The following is a 16,890-nucleotide window of genomic DNA, read 5'->3' as shown; positions in this document are numbered from 1 at the left end:
GAAGCACTCTTTTTCAAATTGTAGCCTACTGACTTCATGCCTGGCTGCACGTGGCCGCTCGCGGCTTGCGTCAAAAATAGACCAGACACGGAAACTCTCGCTGCAGAGCGCGAGCCGCCGGCCCCGCCCCCACGCCGCGGCCGGTGTGACCGGTCTAGTCTGTTAACAAGGATGCCAAAATGAAACTGCCTGCACTTCCTTCCAGATGCTTCGCCTCAGTTCCACGTCAGCTCCATTTCCAGTGTGTTTACACTGTGACTGTCGGCAAGTACCTCATACAACCCCAGATGAAAAAATCTGAACTATCCCTTTAACAAAATAGTTTTATTTGGCTGAACATATCAAAAGTTGTTGAAGTGGTTTTATTTGCGTTTAACATGGTTTTTAAATTAACCGCCATTTAGTTTCAAATTTACATTGAGATACTATCCGTGGTTTGCAAACATGTAAACTCCCAACATTGTATTCTGACGACTGGGTTGGGGAGAGAGAACAAGGCAAGCCGATAGAGACAGAGAGGAAGAGAAATAGAGGGAGAGAGTGAAGGAGAATGAATGAGAGGAGAGAAAAGAGGAAGAGAAGCAGACATGGACGGCGAAAGAGAGACAAACAAGTGAGGATAACGAGAGAGAGAAACAAAGACCAGAAACAAAAGGATGAGGAAATGAGAGAGGGAGAGGGGGAGAGACAGAGGGGAGAAAGACAGAGAAAAGACAGTGTGAGAGAGAGAGAGAGAGAGAGAGAGAGAGTGAGTGAGAGAGAGACGAAATGGAAGGATTTAGGAAACGAAAGGATCAGAAGGAAAGAGAGGAGCGAGAGAGGAGAGGACAACAGAGGAAGAGAAGAGGATGAGCTGAAACAGATACCTATGGGAGGGAAGTGGCTCGGATGCAGAGCCAGGCTCACTGTGGGTGAACTCCACCCCATCTATCTCCTACAGTACAGTATGTGTCCGCTGTTTTGTCTCCACACTTTCACAGACACTGTTAGGAACACTGAGTTCGTTCAGGCTGCATCAGCATGCTCCGCGCTCAGTCAACTGCCCTTGAATAAAAAGTATATATATGTGTGTAATATATATATATATATATATATATATATATATATATATATATATATATATATATATATATATATATATATATATATATATATATATATATACCAGTAATTGGTGGCACTGCAGACTCCACTTGCGGCTTGAATGAATTGTTGGGCTTCTTCCTCACGGAAGACGCAGGCTGGGGCGCTAACCCATACTGCTCCCGGGTGCCGTCCCTGTTCCGGCTGTCAACTGTCTCTCCAGTGGTCACTAGTCTATTCCTGGTTGTCACGTAGTCTATTCCTATGAGTCACTGGCTAGGCTAAGCCAGGCTAACTTATAAAGAGAAAACATCGCATGGATGCAACTGGGACGTATCCTCAGTGATGTATATAATAATATATATATATATATATATATATATATACTGTATATAAATAAATATTTATTTATTCATTTATTTATTCAAGGGCAGTTGACTGAGCGCGGAGCACGCTGATGCAGCCTGAACGAACTCGGCACCAAATTACACGGTGGTGGCACCTAAAGTGTTACAGAGTAACAGGTGTTATGTCAAATCCTGCATCCCCACTGAGAATTGCATCACCACCTCGCAGGATTATTCCTATGACAGTTTGATTCAAAGTGTCCTTACTGAGTCTGAGTGTTTTTTCTTCACACTCTCCAGGCTCGCTGCTGGAGGAGCTTTCTTCCAAATAATTGCAGTGGATGGGGAGCAGCATGTTCTGCTTCAAAAAAAGGTGACGTCCAAAAAATGACTGACGATCACTCTGAGTGGGAGGAAAAACTCAGATTTTCATGAAATGTAGTTTTCCACTCATAGAGTGATCGTCAGGTAGCAGGCTTCGATAATACTACACAAGCTTTATGGAGTCGTTTTATGGACATTTGTTGCCCTTTTTGAAGCAGAACGTCGTATGAAGTTGTATGAAGAAAAAAACCTTCATCCAAGTTTGTACTGGCATGAGAATAATGACTGAATAATTTTTTTTGGGTGAACTAATCCTTTAAAAAGACTGATTTTCCTTGAAGGGGCTGTTAATATATAGCGTTTTTGTTGCATGGAAAAGATGCTGCCTGGAGCGCAGAGAAATAAAATGTGAATCATGATAATGTCACCTGACATTAGCTTAGCAGCTGCTGCTATAGCTCAGTAATCAGCTGGGTAGCTTCTAGCAGACAAAACATATTGTGGAACAAGGAAAGGCTCATCAGTATTTCCAATACATGTCCGGTATAATCCATATTGTCCTTAAAGTCGAGGTGAACCCGTTCGTCACGTGCATCTGAGTCCGTTTCAGACTGAAAACAAATTGAGAGGCGGACCATATACGGTGTCGATGATTTGATTTGACAATTCTGTCGGCTTTGGCATTGGTCAATCATGGCGTGTTCCACCCCCAAATCGAGTGGGATTCAGCCTGTTGTCGTGCTACGCGAGTGGGATCCGCAGAGTACCAGGCAGCCAGCTGCTTCGTGCGGAGCGAGCGGACAATCCAATGCATGAGTGCTGCCTGCCCGCCTGGAATCTCCGAGGGGCGACCCCCGACTACCACGCTCTCAAGCGCGCGCCATTCACGCTATTTCTGTAAATACGATATTCCTGGAATGCGCGTTTTAACGAGCCAGTTACATTTCTTTGCATTCTTAGAGATTATAGTTTTTGTTTTTTGTTCATGTTTCATACAATTGGCCAAGTTAGTAGTTAGTTTATGGGATAGGAATTCTGCCAGATGACAGGCACTAGACGCAATTTTCTACTTCATTTGGAAGAGAAAATTATCCTGAAATCAAGATTTGATTGACAGCTGCATGTCGTGATATGATTGGTTGAAATGGGGTCGAAATTTGATAGTACTAGGTGACGTTAGCAAACTGTAGATTGCTGTTATCAATGAAATCTTGAAAAATGAACTTTTGATGTGAAAAAGTGCGAAAAACTAAAGAAATTATATTTTTGTGATTTTTTTTTGCATACAAATTGAGTGTCAATGACGTCGATCGGCGTCAAATCAAATAGTAACGTAGAGTGCCAATGACGTCGATCGGCGTCAAATGCGTTTTTTGACGTTGGGACGTGGATCAAAGCCTCATGCATCTCCTGTACAAATATTGGAGCTATTGAAGGTGTATAACCTATTTTACGGACCCATTAGGTGGCGACAGTGCTCTCCAGATTAGAGAAAGGTGAGGAAAAACAGCAGAAGAAGCCCCGTGATGAAACGGAAACCGATGCTGGAGCCGGAAAATGGTATCAATAAACTTTTTTTTGCTGATGATACAATAGAGTCTCCTCGTTCTTTGTGCGTGTTCGGTGTTTACATAGTAATATCACACAATATTCTGTGGGCCTCAAGAAATCACTGAAAACGCTCTGAAAGGGGGGGTCCACCCGCTATGCCGACCACCCGCAATGCCGACCACCCACAATGCCGACCTTAGGTTTAGGCGTGGGGGTGGGAGAGGTTAGGTTTTGGGTTAGGGTCTGGGGGAGGTTAGGTTTAGGCATGGGGGGAGGTTAGGTTTGGCGTGGGGGCTGGGAGAGGTTAGCTCCACCGACACGCTGCACGCCGCCTCGCTCAGCTGGTTCTGCTTGTGGGCTATCGGCATTGCGACCTGTCGGCACTGCGGCCTGTCGGCACATAGACGCGGCACCCTGAAAGGGCTGGCACTGGGAGCATCCGTTTTCCAAAAGTGGCTGGCACTCAATGAGTTAAATAGGTGCACTGCATACCCAGGTATTTGAACTAAAAGAAAAGAAAAGTCATTTTTGGGTTCAGCTCGACTTTAAGATCACTGTTGCGGTAACACAAATTCACTGTTAACAACGTCCTATTCAGGGGTGTAGTGGTAAATACACAGGTGGGTAAACTATCCTAGGTGAGTAGTTATACACCCACCTTGTTTCCCCTCATTGATTGATACAGTTGATCTGAAAATAGGTGAGTAAACTCTCTGCCTCATTTCAAAGAGGTGGGTAAACTGCGCTTTTGCGTTTACCCTCCACTACACCCCTGGTCCTATTTCTCCAACAGCACTTTCACTTTCTCCATATGCACGACAACTTTTGAAAGTGCTCCGCTCCGCTTAAAGGCACTGTGTGTGATTTTTTTGTCCACTAGATGTCGCCATTTCAAACCATAACAAAACTTGTTTACCCAAACAATCTCGATCCCACCCACCAGCGCACAGCACTTCCTGGTTCCCCCACCTCCCTCCCTCCCTCCCTCCCTCCCAAGCAACGGAGATATAAACAACTATTTTGTGCATAGCCTACCTACTGCAGACGTAAGTACATAAAACAAGCACGAATGCATCTCGGCTATGAATGAATGAATGAATGAATGAATGAATGAAAAAAATTTATTGGTCACCACCACCACCACCAAGCATACACTTAGGTCATAACCAAAGGTTTGGGGCAGAAGCAAACGCTTATGTGAAGCCCCCCCTTTTCTTACAATTAAAATAAGATCATCATGATCAGACATTTTGGACCTTGTCCTTACTTGCCATCAAATAAACAACAAAGGATTGCAAGGAAAAAATATCCTAATACAAGAAACAAACAACAACAAAACAAAAAAAAAAGCAAAAAAATAAACAAACAATACAACAGTCAAAAACCAGTGGGTAGCAAATAACAAAACAAACACAATCCATACATGCATATTCATACATTTTATATTCATTGTTTTATTTTTTATTATTATATATATATATACATATACCTATATCTATATATATATACTTATACATACACTTTTTTCTTTTTTTCTTTATTATTATTATTATTATTGTTATTATTATTATTATTATTTCTTTCTTTCTTTTTTTCCTCCTGTCCCCTACATCATTCAGTTACCTAGGAACTAGACTGTAATTTTCCAACATCATGTCTTTATACCTTTTTTTAAAGATCAACACATTCTTACTGGTTTTTAAGTCTTCCGGCAAAGCGTTCCACAACTTCACACCACAGACAGATATGCACCTGCTTTTCATAGCTGTGTTACAGAAGGCTATGTATTTGGCTTGAGTAATGACAAATTTCACATGATAGTCATAAACCTTTAGGATATTGACAATAGTCCGCTTGGTAAGACTTATTTGTATAATCTGCTAACCGATCAAAATCCATGTAATGGTTACATGGATTTTGAAAAGGTTACATTGTAACCTAACCTTTTGCATAGCCTGCCCTATTGCTAAGTACAGTTAGGCAAAACGTTGTCTAAAACCAGGTTGACATAGCTAAATTAGGATGATTTCAATTCAATGTTGGGGACATCGCTAGCTAACCACAGCTGTCTGTCAACAGTGAGTAGCTTAGCCTGTGTTTTTGTTCGTCTGCTAATACCAAGACATGGCCAAAATGTATTCATAGTGCAACGCTAGTATTTTCTCATTGTTAGAGTTGTTCAAACTAATTTCAAACGCTTGAATCACTGCTGTATTTTATAGGCAGGCAAACCAAGCTGTATGCCTGAAGCCCAGGCTAGCACCAGTGGGACAAAGAGGAGACAGGGTCGCAGAGAGGAAGGTCGGCTGTAGGACGATAGCAGATCTTGTCGACATCCTGAAGAACCGCATAGCTGATGGAACTGGTCACGTCATCCTGGTGTAGCCCATATTTTAGTTTTGCAAATAAAGTATTTTTTCTGATAAACGAAGTTGTGAAATCAATGTACTGAGAAACATCACATACACTGTCTATTATATAAAGTAGGCTATATATACACAGAAACACAAATACTGGTAGGCACTAGGCTACTGTAGCTAGACACACTCAGCTTTAGGCAAATCTAATGTTACAATGGAGAATAGTGGCCAAGAGACATGGATGAAGTCATATCAACTTTATTGGTGTACAGAAGATTGCAGACAGCAAACATCTAAACATCAAAGATGATAGAACATGTATTATACAGGTTTGCTATAAAAGCACAATTTCTCCATCTCAAATATCATAATGGTGGGTCCACTTGTTTTCTATCTTGTCATCTTCTGGATGACTGGATGACTGGCACCTTGAAAATCAGACAAATGGAAACGTGTTTAGTATTAATTTGAATCATCTATTTTGTAGCTGGTAGATATCAAGGCAGGGTTCCTCCACATTGTCATGAATTAGATACTTTTACCAAACCTTGATTTGTTTGGACGGTGTTACAGCTATTTTCTAATGTAACGTTGCTTAGTGAGATAACAACAAACTGCTAACATTAGCGAAGCTAGCTTTTCTCCATGGCCTTTCTAAGTGTTTACACATTACTATACCGTTCTGCGTCATAGTGACAGCAACTGGACGTAATTATAAACAGAAAATGCATGCGAAATTTGTAATGGGAAGTAACGTTATGTCATTCATGTCAGCTTGTCACCAGAATGTCTGTGTATAAGTTATACACGGACGACAAGCTAATCAAATCCTGCAGGATTTGATTAGCTTGTCGTTCGTACACACTACACTAGCAGTGTAAAGTCATTTGAATAGCCGTGAAAAGCAACAGTTAGCCAAGTGATTACAACATTCACAGAACAAATTCACAATATCGATAACAACTTGTACATTTCGCTATCATGCGTAACGTTACTGAAATGGGACATGCAAACGCGATAACGTTACTTACCACTGTGTACAGGAGAACACGGCAGCTCCGAGTCACTTTGCAGGCCAGATATAGCTGCTCGTAGGGCTCTCCATCTAGTGAAAGCCAGACCGGCAAGGTTGACTCTGGTCTGAGATATTTCTTTTCGGCGGCGATTTGGCTAAAGTATGAAACCGCATATATAAGGTGGATCACGGAATGTAAAAGTCAGGAATGCCCGCATCAGGGTTCCGCCATCTTGGTCTACAAAATTCTGTTTTGGGCTGTGGGCTGGGAGGGGCTCACTAGGTCGGCTTCTCGGGGGAGGGGTTTCTATGTAAACTGATTCGGGATGTTAGAGGGGAAGGACAGAGGGCCATCACAACACAGGGAGGGGGCGTGGCTTAGTTGTAAACACAGAAATAAATCACTATACCTCCTCTATATATACAAGTTATTGGTTTGGGGATATTTAATAGTGCAGAATCTTACACACAGTGCCTTTAAGCTGCAACGCTTAAGTCGCTTCCCATTGCTTTTAATGAGGAAATGGCGCTGGCAGTTCTTCCATCCATTGTTTTGCCTAATGAGGTTTACGTGGGATTTTGTTCCTTGTTTACATTGAGGCTCGTAGGTTGTTTTCATTGACGGTGAGCGGTACAATCAGTAGATTGTACCGCTCACCGTAGGTGCTGTGGACAAAAGCGCTCACCAAGTGGCTGATGCTGCAGCTGAATTCACTCTTCAAAGTGCATAAAACAACTCCTCAGAAACTGTGTTCCCGTCAGTTCCCCCCCCGCTGAGGATTTCGGCCATGCTATTACTTTTTCTCTACTGCGTCATTGAGCCCTAATTAACACAGCAAGGGGACCTGCTGCTCCCATCACTGGAGAGAAAATTCACCCTGGTTAACTCTGCAGAAATGTCAAAGTTCACAGTGTGTGGATAAAGTTTTAGTCCTGAAATGGAGAAAATACTGAATAACATTATTTTGTTTTGAAAGCGCTGTGTGCACTTCAGAGATAAGACTAGACCTGTAGATTCTGGAACCATGCCATTATACAGATTAGTATGCATATTTCATATTGCTGCACACGGGCAGCAGGCAGAAAGGAGGTGTGCTCAACCTTCTCAAGTCAACAATCTAATCAGATCATTTACTTTGACTGAGTTCTTGGATAAATGTCAAGGCTGACTCAATACTGGGGCAATTATACACAGCAAGCAGTCTCATTTTCAACACACCCATGTAGTTTGAGATAACATATTTGTGTTGATATGATATATGATATGATATGAAGTTTCATTCACAAACACTGAGGAACAATGTGTTCATTGGCCAGTATTCATAAAATAAAAGATAATAGATAACTTCAATATCAAATAGTGAGTTTTACTTTAATGTCAACAATATTTTAGGTGTTAAATTTCTCAAATTATGGATCTCTTTTTAGAATAAAACTCTTTGCATACTAATAACGATATATGTTGAGTTGATATGTATTGTTACTAAATGACGGCATGTTGTGTTGAAAAGTAATGTTTCTTGTTTTTGTTTTGTCTTGTTTTATTAACCTAGTTTAGTTCATTTTGGTTTACTTTAGTTCTGATCCGTTTTGGTTTTGTTATTGCTCATGTTGTTTTTTGTATTGTTCTGTTTAGTTCTGTCCTGGTGCTGCCTCTGTCGTTTTTCTGTCTCTCTGTGGGGACTACGGATGTAATTTAGCATTCTTGCTAACTCCGGCTTATTTACGTTGCCTTGTGTAATGTTCATGAATATGCACTGTCCCGTCCAAATAAACAAATAAAGTAAAGTAAGACAGATGTGTACTGTCCCAAACACACACACATGTGTGTTTACAAAAAGGAGTTTACAGTACTGCTGCGTTTTGGGATGACTCATTGCTGAAGAAATGTGATTCCTGCTGTGTATAATTGTCTCATTAGTGCTCAATATTATCTCAACAAAAACTCAGTCAAACTTATTAAAAGGTCCAATTGGGGCGCTGACTTTAAATTGAGGCGCGTGATGCGACTCCGATTTTGCCCCCTGTGGCCAAAAAAACTGCTGCCAGAGTTAAGTTAGTGGGGGGGATTCTTGTTCAGTGGTTCCGCAAGGGGTTTGCCATGCAGGGCTTTGTAAATTAGAAAGGTAAATTGGAAATATTGGCCTGGCCTCACTTAAAAAAATCAAATCAAATCTTTTGGAAACTGATATGACAAGGGACTTGAAGGAGAAGGACAGGACAATGTGTATAGCACTTATCTAACAAAGCTACAAAAGTGTAATTGAAAAATTGAGAAAAAGTTCAGGACCAGAGTTTACTCCATTGCAGGCAAACTCCATAGTCATATCTCATAATAATAATAAAGTAAAACATTTTATGAATCCAATAGATCCTGTTGTTTTCCACACACAAAAAGAGTATTTCATGACAGAAGTTGGAGGGATGGGAGAGAAAAAAACTTTCCATAATGGAAGATGTGTCGCTTAAATTAAGAAAAATAATATTTTGCAATGCATTATGAAATGACTTGTGTTTTTTTACAGTACATGACTGTAGTAACTTGAACAGTCTTGTTACAGTAGGCTAGTAGTGGTTTTAGTGTAGTAGTATACATGTACTACTATTCATACCTTTCATGGAACATTGCAGTACATCTTTAAGTTTACAATAGTGTATTGCCGTAATTAATGGTGCCTAAGCTGGGGTCGGAGCGTATAAACACTGTCTGTACTGCTTACATTTCTGACTGAGGGAGCTGGTGAAGAATGATCTAAAGATTTCCTCAGTTAACTTGAAAGACCTTCAAGCAGCCAGATCACAGGGCTGCAAATTTGAAGAGCCATGTCTCATTTTCTAAGCCCACGTTCACACCATTATGCCAAAGCCACGCTTGAAGCACGCTGAAGCTGAGCTCACGCTTAACCAGTCACACAAGAAGCACTCTCTTTTCCTCAGCGCCTCACAACCCCGCCCACAACTTCCATTGACTTCATGCCTGGCAGCTTCACGCTTGGAAAATAGGACTGAATCCTGTGCTTGAGCGCGGCTTGATCAAGGCGCGCACGGCTGGTGTGAAGGGGTTCGCCTGTTAACAAGGACGCCGAAATGAAACTTGTGGGTTCAGCGTAGGTTGAGCTTAGGTTGAGCGTTGCTTCGGCGTATAGTGTGAATGTGCATAAAGACTTTAAAAAAAAAACATATAGAAGAAGAAGAAGAGGTAATGTAAGGATTACTTTGCCAGGTGCTGAGATTTCTGGCTTTCAAAAGTTAAAAAAAGTTGGAGTTAAAAAAACGGGGCTTCACATATTCATGTTCTGCAGTGTGTGCAGTGTGTGGTGGACTGGGCTTTATATACTCATGTTGTGCAGTGTGTGGTGGACTGGGCTTTACAGACTCATGTTGTGCAGTGTGTGCAGTGTGCGGACTGGGCTTTACAGACTCATGTTGTGCAGTGTATGCAGTGTGTGGACTGGGCGTTACAGACTCATGTTGTGCAAAGTGTGCAGTGTGTGGACTGGGCTTTACAGACTCATGTTGTGCAGTGTGTGCAGTGTGTGGACTGGGCGTTACAGACTCATGTTGTGCAAAGTGTGCAGTGTGTGGACTGGGCTTTACAGACTCATGTTGTGCAAAGTGTGTGCAGTGTGTGGACTGGGCGTTACAGACTCATGTTGTGCAAAGTGTGCAGTGTGTGGACTGGGCTTTACAGAGACTCATGTTGTGCAGTGTGTGCAGTGTGTGGACTGGGCTTTACAGACTCATGTTGTGCAGTGTGTGCAGTGTGTGGACTGGGCGTTACAGACTCATGTTGTGCAAAGTGTGCAGTGTGTGGACTGGGCTTTACAGACTCATGTTGTGCAAAGTGTGCAGTGTGCGGACTGGGCGTTACAGACTCATGTTGTGCGGTGTGTGCAGTGTGTGGACTGGGCTTTACAGACTCATGTTGTGCAGTGTGTGCAGTGTGCGGACTGGGCGTTACAGACTCATGTTGTGCGGTGTGTGCAGTGTGCGGACTGGGCTTTACAGACTCATGTTGTGCGGTATGTGTGCAGTGTGTGGACTGGGCTTTATAGACTCATGTTGTGCGGTGTGTGCAGTGTGTGGACTGGGCTTTACAGACTCATGTTGTGCAGTGTGTGCAGTGTGTGGACTGGGCTTTACAGACTCATGTTGTGCGGTATGTGTGCAGTGTGTGGACTGGGCTTTATAGACTCATGTTGTGCGGTGTGTGCAGTGTGTGGACTGGGCTTTACAGACTCATGTTGTGCGGTATGTGTGCAGTGTGTGGACTGGGCTTTACAGACTCATGTTGTGCAGTGTGTGCAATGTGTGGACTGGGCTTTACAGACTCATGTTGTGCGGTGTGTGCAGTGTGTGCAGTGTGTGGACTGGGCTTTACAGACTCATGTTGTGCGGTGTGTGCAGTGTGTGGACTGGGCTTTACAGACTCATGTTGTGCGGTGTGTGCAGTGTGTGGACTGGGCTTTATAGACTCATGTTGTGCAGTGTGTGCAGTGTGTGGACTGGGCTTTATAGACTCATGTTGTGCGGTGTGTGCAGTGTGTGGACTGGGCTTTACAGACTCATGTTGTGCGGTGTGTGCAGTGTGTGGACTGGGCTTTACAGACTCATGTTGTGCAAAGTGTGCAGTGTGTGGACTGGGCTTTATAGACTCATGTTGTGCGGTGTGTGCAGTGTGTGGACTGGGCTTTATAGACTCATGTTGTGCGGTGTGTGCAGTGTGTGGACTGGGCTTTACAGACTCATGTTGTGCGGTGTGTGCAGTGTGCGGACTGGGCTTTTATTAATGAACGTGACCTTTACTGGAGTCCTGCTCCCTCAGCCTGTCCAGACACTCCGCCTGCTCTCTCTCCAGCTCCAGCAGGAAGTTGCATGTCGGATGCCGCCCACTCACCTGGAGAACAACAAGGAAACATTCACAATATAGATGGTTTTAACTTGACAACATAAACATTCTAAATTGCCGTGGCCCTTAGCTTACTTCCTGTTGCAGTGTTTGCTAATACAGTAGCTAACAGGAAATAAGCTAGTTTTCAAACTGTTCCCTACACACCATCTATACTTCATGCTTTAAAGTCTAGCTGAAATTAAACTTTTTTATATTCTCTATTTTAGATCACATCCCTGGTTATTCAGTGCACCTATTTTAACAATGTATGCAAAAAAGAAAATCACAAAAAATTAATTTCCAGTGTTGGGGGTAACGCATTACAAAGTAAGGCATTACTGCAATCACATTACATTTGTCTGTAATGAGTAGTGTAAGGCATGACTGTTCCTAATTCCAGTAATCACATTACAGTTACTAAATCAAACTCTATGTCATTACTTGCATTACATAAGTTCTTCAATGATCAGCAGGATCGGGGCTGAATCTGCAGGATTATGGAAAAAACATAAAATGTGCACGATTATGCAAGACAACAATAGCTGACTGTAAAAGTCGCTAATTTCTAGAATGGATGGGCTGGTGGGTGGGACGGGGAGCAGTGATTGGTTAGGTTTAGGCATGAGGAGTGACCATTGGTTGGTTCAGGCCGATCAGAGGCAGTAATCGCTCCAGCCGATCCCATTGTGGCACGAATTTTCATAGGAGTTCAAGGCATATGGGGGGAAATGGCAGTGTGGTCTACAACTTTTGAGGGGTGCAGATATGCTCATTAACTCACCTTACCTCTCAGTCGATCTTGCGGAGTAATGCAAAAGTAATGTAACGAGTAGTGTAATGAACTACTTTCTCCATGGAGTAATTAAGTAAAGTAAGACATTACTTATTTTGTGTAATGTGTAATATATTACTTTTTTGAGTAACGACCCCCAACACTGTTAATTTCACACAAGTGGTCAGTGGTGGGAAACTACGGTGGCTGCCTGGTGACATCAAGATATTTTTTATTATTGCGTGGCCACGCATTAGTATTAACCTTGCTTGCAAGATGGATAACCTCGCGAGATCAAAAGAGATTCTCTCGACGTAATCCATCTTGTCATGCACAGGCAGTTAAGATGATTGGCTTAGAAACCGGAACCATGGCCGCCTCGTCGAGGCGGGCTTAGGCTCGTCTGGGCAAGTAGTGGGTACATGGTTTTGTAGTTCTTTTCACTCGTCAACATGGCTGCCGCCGCGGAAGTGACCGGCAGTCTGAATGAAATTGAATGTAACGTTTTTAGAATGTATTAAATTCTATAAAACGACCCTCAACATTTGGGAAGGCTAAGCCACACAACTAGTTCGTTATAATCGAACGTCATGCTTCGAAGGCGACTTTACGACGATGAGGACGGTGAGGACTCAATCAATGATAGGCTACCACGGAGATCTCTTACAGGCACAGGCACCTTCCTCCGGTCGCAAACGTGACGTCAGAGGCATGGCGATCTGATTGGTTGAAGTCAACACGCACCAGCGGTGATAGACAGATGGGTCATCCAATCACCTGCCAAGTAGCTTGGAAAAAGTGCCCGCCTCCGTCAGCGGGTTGGATTACTGCATTGCCAGATGGACTGGTTTAGTGAAACATAATGTGAAGCTAAACTGTCCATCTGGCAGCGTCTGGTTACATTAGTATCTCATGGCCACAAGATACTAATGCGTGGCAACGAGATGAGTAAGTCGTGGCCCCGCCTTACTTATCTCGTTCCCACGCATTAGTATCTCGTGGCCAGGAGATACTAATGCATGGCCACGCAATAATAAAAATATCTTGATGTCACCAGGCAGCCACCGTAGAAAACAGTGTTGTAGCTCTCAAGACTAGCCTCTCTTGATCTCAGCCTCACCTCCTCGGTCTTGAATTTTAACATTGATATTGAAGAGATTTTTTTGCTGCACTGTGCAGGCTAACTGGCTAACGGTAAACTAGCGGAGTGAGTGCGGGTGGGCGAGCGAGAGTGTCATGGCGGACAAAGGTGTGCTGATCGGTGCAGAGCTGGGTGAGCAGTATAAACTGTGAATATAGCTGTACATGTATATTATAAGTCACATTTTGTGGTAAAAATAAATTATGCAAGCCTGTCCCTGTCTCTGCCCTGGGGCATTGTGGAGATTATTCATCAGACCAGAGGGGAAGAGCACCTCCTCACTGGACCTCCAACACCACTTCCGGCACTAGTCTCCCATCCAAGGAGTATCCTAGGCCAGACCTGCACATGGTCCCTGACAAAAAATAAACCTGCTTAGCTTCGCCGGGAAGCCAGTAATGATTTATTTCATCCCTTATGTCATGGTTGTTGAGTCATTATGGTGCTGCAACATGTCCCTTTATGGTCCTATGAGGCGGTCATCGGAGGAATGAAATGCTATCAAAAGCCACGCCCAATTATCTGTCCATGTCCTCAGTGGAGTCATGCCGTAGGAGTCCATAGCTACCCATCCCCATAAGCCGCAGGAAAGGGCTTGTCTTTCTTCTTCCTCATGGACACAGCAAGAGAGGGCAAGCCGATGCTACTGTCTTTAAACGCGTGAAGCAGGAAAATACCCACAATAATAGTGAGGAAGCCACTGAGGGTACCGATCACGTCGCCTGTGCCCATGTGCTCCCACTCGCTGAAGAGGATCGCCCAACAGCTGAGGACAGATGTACTGAAGAACACGTAGTAGATGGGCGTCACAAGGGAGGTGTTGAATATGTCCAGAGACTTGTTCAAGTAGTTGATCTGTGTGCTCACACAGGCCACCAGACCCAGCAGCAGGATCCAAGCCAACGGGTTTCCAACTGCACACTTGCCAGCGACGGCTTCCTTGATAGCAATAGCCAGGCCTTTGACGCAGGACACCGATAGTGACCCGATTACTGAGCAGATCGTGATGTACACGAGGATATTGGTCTGACCGTGGCGGGGACCCACGACAAATATCAAGATGAGCGCCACAATGATGACCACTGTGGCAAAGCACAAAAAGCCCGGCGCAACCAGTTTCCTGGACATGTGTTCAAGGCTGCTGATCTCTTCCTCTTTGGGGGCGTGGATTACCATGGTGGTGGTGCCCAGGATAGAGAGCAGGCAGCCAAGCTTTCCATGCAGGTTGAAGCGCTCCGTCAGGAAGTACGAGGACAGGACAGCACTGACAAGCACACTGAGGGCTCCCAGCGGGGTGACCAGAGTAGCAGGAGCAAAGGCGTATGCTGCAGAGTTGGCTGCCTCCCCCGCCCCCATAGTTAGTAAACCAGCCCACCATAGCCATTCCTTTAGATATGCATGACCACCCTGGCCTGCCCGCATTGATCCCTTCCTTGCCAGGCTCAGAAGCCCTTTCTTCTTCAGGATATAGCTGCATCCAATGAAGATGCTGGCGCTGATGGCCAATCCAAGGCCAATGTAGAAATCATAATTGCCCCGGTCCTGACCCATAGTGGGGCTGGATGTACTGATGTAGTCTGTCAAATTTACCACCAAACACTGCAGATGCTGACCAAACTAACAATTCAGGCCCGTCCAAATAACAGTCCAGCGGGGTTCGCTCGACAAGAACCCATTGGCTCAGCATCACAGTGCTCCTCACATCCACCAGCGATGACACCGCTTCATGACATTGGAAGGATTGTTACATCATCAGTGGTGTCATAGGCTGAATTGTGATGTCATGAGTGATGCCATAAATCACTGATGATGTCATACCCACTAATGATGTCGTAGACATTGAGACATCATCAGTGACATCAGTCATAGACTGATACCGCGTTCATGACAACTCGGACCGGCGTAGGTTTCAAGGCGTTCACGCTGCACTTCCCACTCGGGGGGGGGGGGGGGGGGGGGACCAAACACAGTCTATATGTTGCTATAGCAACCTGTGTTCAGTAGCATTGTAGCGGCGGATTCTCTATCCTAGCTCATACAGAAGCCCTCCTCTCGCCTCCAAGAGAAGCGCCATCTTACGCCAAAGTACTTGCCATGCATGCCATTTGCTAAATAAAGTATCTTGTTAAACCTACCAACTGGTCTCTCATGATTGAAGTGAGGTTTCAACCCAATTTCAAGCAGGAAGGCCTTCATATTAGCATTACCTGATCAACCCGTGACATCAGTCAAGCCCAAGCGTGACGTCAGTCATGACATCAGTTGATCGCGTCCAGTATGGCGTCAGTCGTCACATCAGTTGTCACGTCAGTCGTTGCCAGTCCATCCAGCTAGTTACTTAGTAACTAGTTACTCCCAACACTGATGGGCAGTAATACTAGCGGGCTACAGGAGAGGAAAATGCAAATGCTTGGAAAATGCTTTGTGAGCTTTTCCACCCTTTGAAGCAATATTTCAGTTTAGCTGTAGAGCGTATTCACTGTTTTTTTTTAGCGTAGGTGTGATCACTGATGACTGGGGGATCTGTTTTTTGTTTTAGTTTTACCCCGACAGAATATCGATGTCTGGTCTTTGAAAAATGCAAACATACTGTACTGTCTTACAGTTGGATGAGATGTGGGCTAAGTGTCAATAGCGAGTATGGGAGGGTGGGAGGGGTTTATTGGATGGCAGTACTTCCTGGGGGCGGACATACCTGCTCTCACCCCCTCTGTCCTCTATCATCCCTGCCAGCTTTCTACTGTATGTAGGCGCTCTCTCTAGCTTAACACCACGAGGGATTCTTGCATCAGATGGCATGGATTGGAGAAAGTAAAAAAAGCAGGACTCATTGCAAATACATGGGAGGTACATGTAGGTGTCAGGTCGGTGTCCTATACATTACCTCCCCGTAAAGCCATGTAGCTTAATATAATAAATTACTTTACAATATCTGTTTGAATTTAGAATTCCTTTCTGGAATTTTTGTGTTTTCTAACATCCAAAGTGTCGGGTGGTGCAACCGTCAAAACATACATGAAGAGAACAAAACTGCGATAAAAACTATTGTACCACTATTGTATTATCATTTAGCTTGAAATGCCGAGGTGCTGAAGGGTTACGGTGTACACTAGCCTACTTGTACTGTCAACTTTTGTCCTGTATTGTTTTTATGTTTTGTATAGGTGATACTATGTGGTTTTTATGCTTGCTGCAACACAAATCACCCTTTTGGGACAATTCATAAACTTGAATTTGATTTTCTCAATGTAATTCATAATCAGACTGACAGTTGAGTTGACTGTTAATCCCAATTGTGTTTTACCTCCATTGGTTTTATCTGCATAATATGGCATTCATGTTCATTTTTGCTCTGTAAAGAATTTTCCAATAACCCCCAATTGACTTAAAAACATAGACAGACAGA

General features: G+C 43.7%; 1 protein-coding gene and 1 pseudogene across 2 annotated transcripts in view; both read right to left on the bottom strand.

Annotated features, from left to right (window-relative positions):
- The window catches only part of LOC310792164 (vasoactive intestinal polypeptide receptor 2-like), a gene marked incomplete at both ends in the record, with an annotated part of 70,029 nt that overhangs the window by 36,440 nt on the left and 16,699 nt on the right, over positions 1-16,890 (bottom strand). The window contains one exon of the mRNA XM_083653887.1: positions 11,487-11,577. Within this exon, the coding sequence (XP_083510013.1) occupies positions 11,487-11,577 (91 nt within the window). The remainder of the gene's footprint in view (positions 1-11,486; positions 11,578-16,890) is intronic.
- Positions 14,049-15,092, bottom strand: LOC310791987 (magnesium transporter NIPA2 pseudogene; annotated as a pseudogene). Its single transcript has one exon. The product of its transcript is annotated as a magnesium transporter NIPA2 pseudogene (transcript).

The sequence above is a fragment of the Poromitra crassiceps genome (genome assembly GCF_964638095.1).
Source record: "Poromitra crassiceps genome assembly, chromosome: 17".
In the NCBI taxonomy this organism is placed as follows: domain Eukaryota; kingdom Metazoa; phylum Chordata; class Actinopteri; order Beryciformes; family Melamphaidae; genus Poromitra; species Poromitra crassiceps.
This window is presented reverse-complemented; position numbering and strand designations above follow the sequence as displayed.